Below are 12,548 nucleotides of genomic sequence, written 5' to 3' on the forward strand. Positions count from 1 at the left end.
CTCCTCTGCTCTTTCTCTCTTACTCTCTTCTTCTTCTCCTCCTTTTCTTTCTTTTTCTACTCTTTATATCTCACAGCTAGCCCTAGAGGTGATTGAATCGGCATCCAAAATATTCCCAAAGTACATAAAACTCTAAGAAAGACAGCCATCATAAGACGTCTAAATAGGTCTAGGCCGAAAATATATAATTATCAATCTGATAATTACTGCAAAACACTGTGCCAATGAACGTGTGTACTAGAGAATAAATAGCATCAATTATCAAAATCATTGAGAGTGGAAGCTAGATACAGTGGCAACCGTCAAAGTGGACAATTATTATCTATTAGTATAAATAAGTAAAAACTATACTTTATATAGATCCCTTCGACAATTCAAATCAAGAGTTATAATTTATCTTAGTTCTTAATCTACCAGTAGTTTCTACTTTAGGAGTAGCTGTAACTTAAAATCTCTACCACTGCAGTCCAATGTTACACCTCTATTTCTATTGGGATATATTTCTTTCAAGAAGTGGTGAAAGTTTTTGAAGGTCTAGGAATCTAGATCCTTGCTACTCTTTGTCCTCTCTTCAATCATCATCATGTCAGCTGATTCAACGTCGTTTGCATGCCATGCACCCACCATAACTTTGCCACCCAACTTGTGTGGACAAGTTCTCTAGCATGCCCATTCCTTAGGTAGTGCGAGAGTGACTTCACGGTGACAAATAGGTGAAACATTAACAAATTGTGATTATAGCTAGCTAACAGGTTAAGTGTTAATTTAAAGGCTAATCGTGTTCTATATCATTCTTGTTACTAAGAAAAGTCATCAGCCTAATATAGGGGGTAAAGACCTAAGCAGTATCAGTGGTTATCAAGAAGTCAGGATGTCAGAAATGGAGATAAGTAGTTCAAAAACTAAAATTGACTTTAGCAAACTTCAAGGGAAAGTGATCAAAATGGTGTTAATTAATCGAAGATCTCAGGTGTCAGTGTTAGAGAGAAACAATTGTTTAGATCCAGAGAAGGGACCTTTTCTCTATTCAATGATCAACATTTTCATTTTCATCCCTTCTGCTAATTTTGTTATTTCTTTTTATCCTCTAGCTTTTATCCTTTATCCTCAATAGCATAGCGTTGCAGCTATCGCTTCCATCTCTAGGAAGGCAGCATCTAATAGCGGAAGTCCCTATAGATTAAGATGAGACAGCGGAACGTACCACCATTTATCCTTTTCAGTTGGAACATCCATGTTACGCCAGCGCATCTATCAAATCCAACTATTAATTGCCAACTAGGATGCCAGTTGCTGCACTATAAAAAAAAAAAAAAACATTAATGATGCCTTTTATTGCCAATATCGAAGCTTATAAACATTATTAATTTTATTAGTGATGCCTTATAAAACGTCGCAAAGGCGCCGATTATATGAATGTTGAAAAAAGAAATTGACGATGCTTGGAGAAAGCATCGCTAACTGCCGACGCTTATAAGCGTCCGCTAATAGCAACGCTTAATTGCATTGCCAGTTAACAACACTACAAAGCATCGCTAATATTTTTTATAACCACGCTTTAAAGCATCGTTATAATTAAATTTTTTTGAAAAAAATATTTAAAAAATTTTAAAACTCTATATATACACACATGCTAAAAGTATCTCTATATAAGAATGCTCCTTATATCATCTTTTCATACAAGATTTCTTTCCGTGTTACTGGATCCAAAACTAGAGGTGTGTTCTAAATAGGAGGGTTGGTTACATGGAGTCGGCAATATGGAATCTATATGAAATACTTATTCAGTATAACCTTTTAGAAAATCATTGTACACAAATGTTCTTCAATAGTTTTTGGAGCAAGAGAAGAACTATTTACACATTTTCGATATGGACATAAAATCTTTTAATTCATATTAGATTTCTCAAAAGCAAATTTAATAAAATTCTGAACTCCATCCAAATATTCGACACTGAATCTCGACTTATTTATCCAACTTTTGTCTATTTTATTAGAATATTGATTAAACTGCAACTTATCTAAAAAAGATAAATAAAATTAGAGTATAAAGAAGGATGGCATAAAATTTATTCAATAAAAAGATCAAAGAAGAGGATGTTAATGAACACGTGGCTGGAGAAAGATACATTGTTCAACCAAACATATGGATTCAAGTGTATACTTAAAAATTGTACAAAAGAAGTGTTCTTTAATGGTAGTCAAAGATGTTTAGAATTCGTAATTAAATAGGAACACTTGAGACAACTAGTTATTGGGGGATTTAAAAACATAAGAAAAACTAATGCCATTTTTACAGCATATAACTGCATTTAGGAAGAAAATAAGGAACTCTAATGGGTTGATACTTTGACTTAAAAGTCAGACAAGGTTCCATTATAATTTTGGGTTCAGGTTGGGTCTTTGGCATGAAAGAACATTTGATATTCTTTCGCCTGTGGGACCGTCCGATGGGGATGAGCATGTTGAGATTGGGGCGGATGGGGAAGCAGAGTCGAAACTGAAGAGAGCCGTTAAGGCCAATATGCATGATTAATCAAAGTAGGGCAACAATCAAAAAAAAAAAAAAAAAAAGATAAGATAAGATAAGAAAAAGTGAATCATTAATCAACACAATGGAACCTCATTCTCTAATGGTGTTTGAATAAGCTAATCAGAGGCTCGAATCAATAATGGTAACAGGACTACAAAATCCACAAGAAATAAAAAATGAACTGCAGATATTTAATTCTTTTGGAAAATAAAATATAAGAAAGAAAAGAAGAACAACAGTCATCTTAGTACTGAAAACAAGAAGGCTCTCTGATAAAAAAGTTGGCATTGAACAAATTATGGATTCAAGAAACTGAGCAAACTAAATCTTCTGTTCATTGAACCAAATCAACAGAAAGGGACCAAAGGGTACAGCACAAATCCGAAAAGGAGAGCAAGGAAAATTAAGAAGCATGAGCTGAACAACTCCCCAAGCTTCTCCGGACAAAATCCTCGGTGCTCGGCCCTTGACATGAGGCCTCCACCAAAAATATCACCAGGGAGGTCGGTTGGTCGGTCGGCGCCGGAGAGAAAGGAAGAGGAGAAAGATATCTGTGATGGATGGAGACGGAGCTCGATAGGAGGATTGGGGTTGGTCGGTCGGCGCCGGAGAGAAGAAAAAGAAAGTTAGGACTGGTGGGTAATGAGGGCTAGTGGGTCGTGTATTAGGATTCTTTAGTGGGGTGTTAGCCTCCAGCGATGCTCATAAGCGTCGTCTTAGGTCCTTGCCCTCTGACGATACTTAGAAATGTCGTCTTAGGTCCTAGGCTTCCGACGATGCTTATAAGTGTTTTCTTAGATTAGTGTTTAGGCAGAGTTCAGTGAAAGTTAGTGTTAAGAAAGTGTCTAGTGTGTAGAATTCTAACGACGCTTTTAAACGTCGTTTGCTCCTTTTCCTCATTCTATTTTTTTGGCCTCCAACGATACTTATAAATGTTGTCTTACAATTTAATTTCAACGATGCTAATTAGTGATGTCATAATTTCATCCCTGCAGACACTACTTAAAAGTGTTGACAAATTTTGATACCGAAGACAAAATTACCGACGCTTCTACCTAACATGAACATGTATATGTCGGCATTCTTCCCTTATTCTGGAGTGCTGCATCTCAACCTAATGCTGCAACTTGAGTCATTGTAGCCCGATATTTTGTAGCGCTCCCAAATCTTTGAGTGGCCTAGTGGCAGAAAACTATGAGCCCCCAAAAAAAAATAGTTATACCGTAAAAATATTCACACATATGTTGAACTATTTGATTACAAAGAACATGTATTATAATCTCTAAGATATTTTTTATTGGAAAAAGGTTCTATATATTCATGCTTATACAAAATAATAAATCTCCTGCTACACTTTGGGAATTCACATGCATTTGCCATTAGTCCAATGATCTCCCTTGATGGCAACACGAGAAAATATATAGTTTTAATACTTTAAGGGGTTCAACAAAATTACAAAATTATCAAACCATTATTATTAGGGAACTTTTTTCTTAAAACAAGTTTAAATTTATTAGATCACCAAAAATAATCATTAATAAAAATTAAACTTAAATGAGCTTTTTATACCCGTTGCACGTGTTGAAAATGCCAATCTTAGAGACGCCGATGTACCGCGAGGACATTACCCTTCATTTCTCCGCTCCTCCCGCCCCAGCCGCCCGTGGTCCCCACCTAAAGTCAAGTCCATCCCATCTTTGACTATTACAAACTGCACCTGCTGCACTGGTTAATTAATATAAAAAAAAGTGTTACCCTAAAAAATGATCCGGCCTTATCAGTTGGATCCAGAAAGATTCAAAGAGTAACGGATGCAACCATTCTTTGCTCCAAGATATCTGTACAATATTGAGGAATAGAGAAGCCTTTCAGAACAAGCATATTTTTCGAGAAACCAATAGAGCTGCAAATTGAGTGGCTGCTTATATGGCCAGTAGTACTATATAGGTTGGAGATAGAAGTTATTTTGGGCACTCCGAAGCATTTTACTTTATGACTTTATTAGATGTACGGTATAAAAACTCCTACCGCCCGCCCCCAACACCCCACACAATCCTCAACCAGAAAGCCATCTTCCCGGGTATCAAAATGGCCTCCTCGACCTCCCTCACTCTCCTCTTCTTTCCCTTCCTCCTCCTCACCCTCTCCCACGCCGCCACCTTCGACGTCGTCAATCAATGTTCCTACACCGTGTGGGCTGCATGGGCAGACACCAGTAACCTCGGCGGCGGCCAGCAGCTCAGCAAGGGCCAGACCTGGACGGTCACCGTCAATCCGGGCACCCCCCGTGCCCGCATCTGGGCCCGGACTGGCTGCTCCTTCGATGCCAACGGCAACGGGAAGTGCCAGACCGGCGACTGCGGCAAGCTCGCCTGCACCTCCTACGGCTCCCCACCCAACACCCTTGCAGAATTCGCCCTCAACCAGAACTCCCCACCTTACTACACCAACCTCGATTTCATCGACATCTCCCTCGTTCAGGGCTTCAACGTGCCCATGGACTTCCGCTCCACCTCGTCGGACTGCAGCCAAGATATCCAATGCACCGCCGACGTCGTTGGGCAGTGCCCCAGCGACCTCAAAGTAGCCGGCGGCTGCGACGACCCATGCACCATCTTCAAGACTGCTCAATACTGCTGCCCTTCCGGCTCCAGCTGCGAGCCAACCACCTATTCCAAGTTCTTTAAGAGCCTGTGCCCGAAAGCGTACAGCTACCCGAAAGATGATGCAACCAGCACCTTCACCTGCCCCGGTGGGACCAACTACCAGGTCACCTTCTGCCCTTGAGGCTTTGAGAGCTTGGTGATCCATGCATGACGCTGTTTGGAGTATGTGATAGCTTTGGAATAAGGTGATTGTAACCAGATTTACAGCCCATTTCACAGGCCTGTAATTCAGCAGTAATAGAGTAATAAAAACGTTGGATAATTGTTTACTGTTAGTAAATGCGCTCCTCCATGTTCGATATCGTATAGATGACTAATTACAAAGGAAAAAGAAGAGAATACTGTGGCAAGTTGCACTATCTATTCCGCAGTCCATTTCCTATCAGATATGGCACTGGCTGACTCCAACGATCACTGACCCCATCAATCGCACCATCCCTTTTTGACATGTTGGATAAGAAATTGAATCACTACAAAATTCTTTCATTAATCTATTGCTGTTCTAATATTAATTATTTACATGAACTAAGAGAAACTATTTGGAAACTCTAGAAGATAAATCCATGTATTTTATTTTTTATTTTTTATGAAAGACTTGGGTTGAGTCTAACCCAATTTATTAAATTAAAATAAAGTAGAAATGGTCAGGCCCCTTGTTTGTTAGGTAGAATTCACTCATGAAATTTTTTATGATTGACCGAACTCATGTATGTAAGTGATTAATATTTTAATAGATAACTTAAAAAATTAGATGGAATTATCCATATATATACATATATAAAACATCTTCCGTGTGTTACCTTCTATCATATATAGTATGTCGGAGTCCCTGTTGCTTACAAACAGGTTCTCCGGCCAAGCAGAATAATATTGGATTTAGTATCCTCGGTACAGGATATTAACCTTCGCAACAAGATTTTGGATAACCTTCGCAACAAAGTCCGCTCCATTTGACGATTAGATTGGACTAACTCCCAGAAACCCGTGGAGGAAGTTTCCCAGAACTTGAATTCTCTGTAAGTCAAGTTGCAATAGGTTACGTACTTAAATCAGTTTAGATTGAAGTATGCAAGTAAAATTGGTGTTATGTGGGAGGATGCAGAGAAGCGTATGAGGCGGCTAGTTTGGTGTTTCCAGATAATTTCGAAGGACGTAGCGGTGGTTAATTTTCCACTTCTACCAGCTATTTCTCAGCAGGCCTGCCCGGAAATTCGATCCATCGAAGGACACGATCAAGTTAGGCAAATGGAGAACTTTCAAGGTTGCCTGCATCAGCAGTCCAAACACTTTGAAGACGCAAGTAGGGATGTTCACACGGATGATTTTTCTTAGCTCATAACTACCGATTGAATGATGCGCCTTACATGCATCCAAAATTTATTTCTACGTGATGAAGATATGTATATGTTCTAAAAATGGCTACAAGTGTGTCAGGTTGGATTAGGATTTGGCTTAGTCCAGAAATGCATATATTAATTGTTGGAGTTTTAATTTATGAAAAGATTTAAATTTTAAAAATAAAAATCAATCTTATTTCCTTAACTTCCTTCCATAGTGGTATAATGGCAATTACACGATCATGTCGCTAGAACCAATATGACAATGACTATATAAGGCTTCACTAATACTAGGTTCCACTAATACGTGGGGTTACACAATTAAGTCGGATCCATCTTGGACTCTAAAGACGAGAATGATGACTTGATTGCACTAGGTCCTCCTGATTTCCCATTGCACAAGTCTGATATAGTGGTTGTTGCGGCTATGGTTGCTGCTGCTGTTGGTTAGCGACCATCTACTGTAGGTTCTGGGCAGCTGTAGTCAGTAATTGAACCTGCTGCATGAGCAGACAAAACTGTTCATCGATGATTGACGGGTCAAGCTGTGGCTTCTGCTGAGGAGGAGCCCTCCGAGAGCCCTATAAAGAGCCATTAGATTCCAGGGTCGCATCCTATTGGGTGATGCGGTTGCTGCCTAGGTTTTCTTAACTTCATAGCTGTGTGTCGTCCGCTTGATCGATCAGGCATCCAAAGATAGGATCAGAATCCTTCCTCTAGCTCCATTTTTTTGCCGCTAGAAACTATTCTGACCTAGGCACTGAGTTGGTGGGAATCGCAGAGATCTCAGCTCGTTTGTCATCCAGATCGAAGAAATCAGATAGGATCGTTGCATGTCTCCACGGTAATATTCCAATGGCTGTTGCACTCAATCAATGTTGATCCCGATGTTGAACACATACGAGTCAGTATTGGATGGTGGAGGAACGGCTTCAAGCGGTGCTCTGACACAGGCTCCGACTTGAAACAACAAGAATAAAGAAGTCCACACACTGGAGCATATTCGATAGGGATCCTCCAATGCCCAAGTCAGACACAACTCGAAAAAAAAAGGGAGGAGGCTTGAGATGGGAGAGAGGCAGTGTAAGAAAGTCGGAAGGAAACTTACACGGAGGGTCCTCGGAAATGCAATACATAAACGAGGATCGAAGCTCGTCGCCAAGTAATTTGGAGCGCTATACGCTTGTTGATGGGGCAACAAACTGCGTATCTCATTCGTAAATTAAATCTCGTCCATATTTCTCGGTCGTCGAATGCTCTAAGTATCGCATTTGTTAGGGAACAGCTAGCGAATATGGCTAAGTTGTTGCCAGTTATAGGAAGAGTTTAAAATATAGAGAACTCTCTGTTTATCTTTTGGGTCGACCATATATATGGCAAATTTTGAATAATCAGTCTTTGGCTAGGTGATGAGTTTTTATTGATTGGTTTGTTTCATCTGCATAAATCAATTTGAAGGTAAATCATCCTAAATAGGTTGGTTTTAAATGAAAATAAATTTTTGCCTAGCTTCCTTTTCCAGGCTATGAAAATCCACGAGGATCGTAGAGTCTGTCCCTGGCCTTTCATGGAAAGGGTCCATCCAAAATCCAAATCCTACGGAAGATTGGAACTCTTGTAATGGATGAAGATGGCGAGTTTTTTTTGGTTGATTTGTCTTATCAGCATGGATTAATGCCAAGATCAATCATTCTAAATTGGTTGGCTTTGAATGAAAATAAATTTTTATCTAGATTCCTTTTCCCAGGCTACGAAAATCTACGAGGATCCAGCAAGTGACTGTCTATCTCCTACAGTATGTCCCCCTGGCCTTTCATATGGAGAGGGTCGATCCAAATCCTGCCGCAGAATGGAACTCTTGCAATGGTTATCCAGTTAGTGGATGGCCCAGAAATTTGACGTCGTTCACACGCAGTCCTGCAATACCGTCCGAACGCAATTAAATGCTGTCCGCTTGACCGCACCCTCTCTCCCTGTAGGCCAGATAATTCCATTCTACAGGGACAAGCTGAGAGACGTCATGAAGATAACGCATGGCATTTTTCAAACAATGACGACAATTTAGTCTCTAGATGCTATCGGGACACCTCCGGCTCGGAGGCAGTATGGAAGATGACGCATTGGCATTTTTCCAACAATGACGGACAGTATGAAAGCAGTAGAGTATAGCGTACTGCTAGCGCCGTGAGCTTACAGAATCACTTGACATTTATATACATAGAAAAGCTTCCTACATATAAGTTGGATGATCAAGATAATACTTAAAGAGTTCTGGGCGCTGAATGAATTTGCAGAAATTTTCTATTAGAAATAGCTTATTTCAATGATTGGGTTGAATATTCCATTAAATTGGTATGTTGGGCGGTACAGTTAGCATAATCATAATATTACTGATTGAATTAGATTTATTATATTCATAAATATCCAAAATTAGTTTTTCAGTGAGTTGGCCTAAATTTTATAGAAAAAAAAAGATTTCAGTAGGTCTAAGTCAGCCTGTACTTCTATAATCTTGTTGATTGTACTAATCCAACTCAGCCTAATTATTCAAACTGATTCTTAGATGTGGTTCTAGCAGGCCGAATTTTGAGGTTCATGCGAGGACTCCATGGTCAGGCTTTGTGCATGGAAAACGGCTATGCGGGTTAGCATTAGACACCTGTAACATACGAATGGGAGGATGCTGACTTGTAGAGATGGATGGGTCATGAATTATTAACTTGCTAGTTATTTACTATGGCTCATTATAGATCAGTACATGATTTGTTCAAGAGTAAATTTGCATATATGGCATCAAGAGTTTCATGAGCTTTTCTTTATTTTGCGAGAATACGGTGATTATTTATTTAAGTTTGAGCTTGAAGTACGTTTGTTGAGCAATTTATGAGTTCGAAATGTATACATGACCTAACATGATATTTCATACAAGTATATTGCATACGGCACTCAATATTTTTTTCTAAATTATTCTACAGTTTACTAAATATACTATGAAATATACTCGTTATGATATTTTTTTTAGTAATTTGAGACTTTTCAATACCTCAAGTAGAAACACAAATTTAATTATTCTAAAGCCCAAAGAAAGTTCTGCAGTCCTCAATAGCTTACTCCCTGGGAGGCTTTCCCCGCTTTGGTTCTGTTCTATAGATATTAACAAAAATGAAATATAAAGATATAGATTTTATATTTTAAATATAAAGTATGGAATAACAGAATATTTCTTACCAAATATGTTACACACAGAAATAGTTGTAGTATATGTAACAAGAAATAGTGGTTAAATTTCAACAAGTTAGAAAGTGAATTGAACATACAAAAAATTTTAGACTCATGAATTAGGTATAGGTAAAAAAAAGAAAATCAAGATTCAGATTTTAAGGTGTACCTCAAGATTGTATATAGTGTTTTTTTTCTTTTTGGGGCTAAAATATCTTATCATATATATATATATATATATATATATATATATATATATATATATATATATATGCACTTAATATTCCAATCCTTATTAAAATAAAAGAAGGAAGGAGAAAAAGAAAGAAAGAGTGGAAGAAGAAGCTAGTTATGGAGGTTATTAATATCTAAAAATCATGGTTATCTAAGAGTTTGATTTTATTCAAAATCATTTATTATTTGTTTTTATGATCAACATTATATCATAAAGAATGATTCAACTAGGAACATTCCAAAAATTGTTCCTATGACATTTTAAACTTTCACTTTTCCATATATTTTAAAATTTTAAAATATTTACTTATGTAATTATGGTAAAGAAAATGTATGTCATATCCATTTCCTCAAAAAAGGTATAAGCCGACCCTCTGTAAATGGCATTTAAGTTACTACATAAAATAAAAGCACAAAAAGTTATATATGAATGAACTATGAAATATTCAATAATTTGAGAAGTACATTATATTATATAAAAATCATTCAAATAATAAAGCAAAGATACCATGTTTGGAATTCTGATTCATGAAAACAAATAAAGTTAATAGTAAAGAATATATAGGCAGATACTAAAAATATCCATAGTATGTTGGGTCAATTATTTTATGATTTTATAGAACTTTTTGAATTTTTATAAGCAGCATTTTTTCATAATTTTTTCTTTATAATATCCACAAGAAAGTCCAATCAGTTTTAACCTCTGAAACAAAAATAGAGCGGGAAAGTGTAAATGGAATTTTTGTTCATGATTTAGTTAAAACAAATTTATCTGGTCTAGATATAACATATTCGGATAACTTTAATATATTTAGATAATTTTTACATATTTATATGATTGATAATCCATCATTTTTTTTTTTGAATTTAGTACGTAAAAATTTGAATTTTGTGCGTAAAAATTTGAATTTTGTGCATAAAAAATTGAATTTTGTGGCTTATTTGAATTTGATTTAATATGCTTCGTTTATTATTTTGGGCATATATGCGATTTTTTATACAATTTTTTTTTTTGACATGACTTCCAAAAAAGTCACTATTTTATATAATTTTGTGTAATTTTTTGTGCAAAATTTCTTTTCTAACATGATTTTCAAAAATATCTTTTTTTTATTTTTTTTGAATTGTCGAGAGGGGTCGAGTTTTCTCTTTCTTTTTCATTTAATAGGTATAGAGATAAAGTTATAACGAGGCATTAGAATCCATTGGGCAGGTTGTAGAAAATTCTTAATGACAACTAAGCCACATGTCAGATTTATATTTGCCGTTCAACTACATCAAGTGCATCTAGGAGATCAAGTAATTAAGTTGGTTTCAAATTAATGAAGATAAGCTTGGCTCTTCTTGACTCAGTCTTTAGGTTGGCAACCATATATCCACTCTAAGTTGAACAGGTTAGAAACCTTCCTAATCCTCCAGCTAGCGGACTAGAAGTGTTGTCATGATGATCCTAACAACTAGTGCATGACTTTAATTTTATCATGGTCTTGCATACTTACTTTGGAAGGTAACGCATGGAAGATTTTTCAACAATGACGACATTTTAATAATCTGCAACGTTTTGTTCCCGTAGTCTGCATTCCAAGACTCCTTCAACAAAGTGACGAGAAAATTGGGAAGGCACACAAGACTTATCCCAGGAAGACTTTTCCACACTTGACCTGCTTTTTGCCCGAGAGAACTTACGAAGCCATCATGAAAAAGGATAACTACATGGCAGGGGGGATAGAAAAACTCGTTCATTCGCAAACGCAGCGTTTTTAAATTCCGTTGTACCTACCGTCAAGCACGAGCCCGCGAGCAAGTGGTGGTTTTACTGGACTGGTTCTTTTAGCAAGCCGACGTTGGGCCATCATCCAAGGACATCATGGTCAGTGTTGCCGCTAAAATCCGAGATCTATTAAGATGACCGACTCCCGAGGCAAGATTGAAGTCAGCTGCAATCCAAATTAAAATGCCCCATACAGATGGATGATGGTGAAGTGGCTGACTAGGCTCTAAGATGCAAATCTGACCTAAAATAGAAATTTTCTTAGTGAAGATTTTTCTGTGGGAGAATCCTCTAATGCTCAAATTAGTTGAATTATAAAAAACGGTGGGAGAGAGAGAGTGTTTCTAAAAATAAAGTGGAGTCGAGAGAATGGCTAACCTAAGGATTCTTCGATTTTTCTTATATAAAGAATAAGTTTGGTGTCCGTTACCAAGATTAATGAGACATGCGATAAATATATGGTAACGGCTCTTCACAACATCTAGTAATTGCACAGTAATGGCTTTTCGAGTTATGCATATGATAATAATACTTTAATTAGGTAGTTTTGGGTGAGCTGGCGTAACCATCACCGAGATCGTGACCATAATCTTGATAGGCATTACTTACTTTCTAATGGTCTTTAATGAGACACGTGAACTCTCAATTAGGAGCGATATTGCACTTCGGCTAGTATTGAGGTAAAGTAGAGGTGAGGAACTTCAATCTACTCCGAGATCATGTTGGCAAATATTCACCATATCAGCTAGGTTATTGGGCGCATGGAAACGTCCATGGAAGAATTGGCA

The 12,548-nt window shown here is 37.3% G+C and overlaps 1 protein-coding gene across 1 annotated transcript; it reads left to right on the forward strand.

The window, feature by feature from the left end:
* Positions 1-4,563: 4,563 nt before the first annotated feature.
* LOC103709834 (thaumatin-like protein 1) lies at positions 4,564-5,474 on the forward strand. Its single transcript, XM_008795349.4, has one exon. It carries the CDS (start codon positions 4,622-4,624, stop codon positions 5,318-5,320), a length of 699 nt encoding a protein of 232 aa, XP_008793571.2. The 5' UTR covers positions 4,564-4,621; the 3' UTR covers positions 5,321-5,474.
* Positions 5,475-12,548: the final 7,074 nt, after the last annotated feature.

This window comes from Phoenix dactylifera, chromosome 16, assembly GCF_009389715.1.
Source record: "Phoenix dactylifera cultivar Barhee BC4 chromosome 16, palm_55x_up_171113_PBpolish2nd_filt_p, whole genome shotgun sequence".
NCBI classification, from domain to species: Eukaryota; Viridiplantae; Streptophyta; class Magnoliopsida; order Arecales; family Arecaceae; genus Phoenix; species Phoenix dactylifera.

What these genes read in the sequence shown, in the direction of transcription:
- LOC103709834 (XM_008795349.4), top strand. Translation starts at nt 4,622, where the DNA reads ATGGCCTCCTCGACCTCCCTCACTCTCCTCTTCTTTCCCTTCCTCCTC.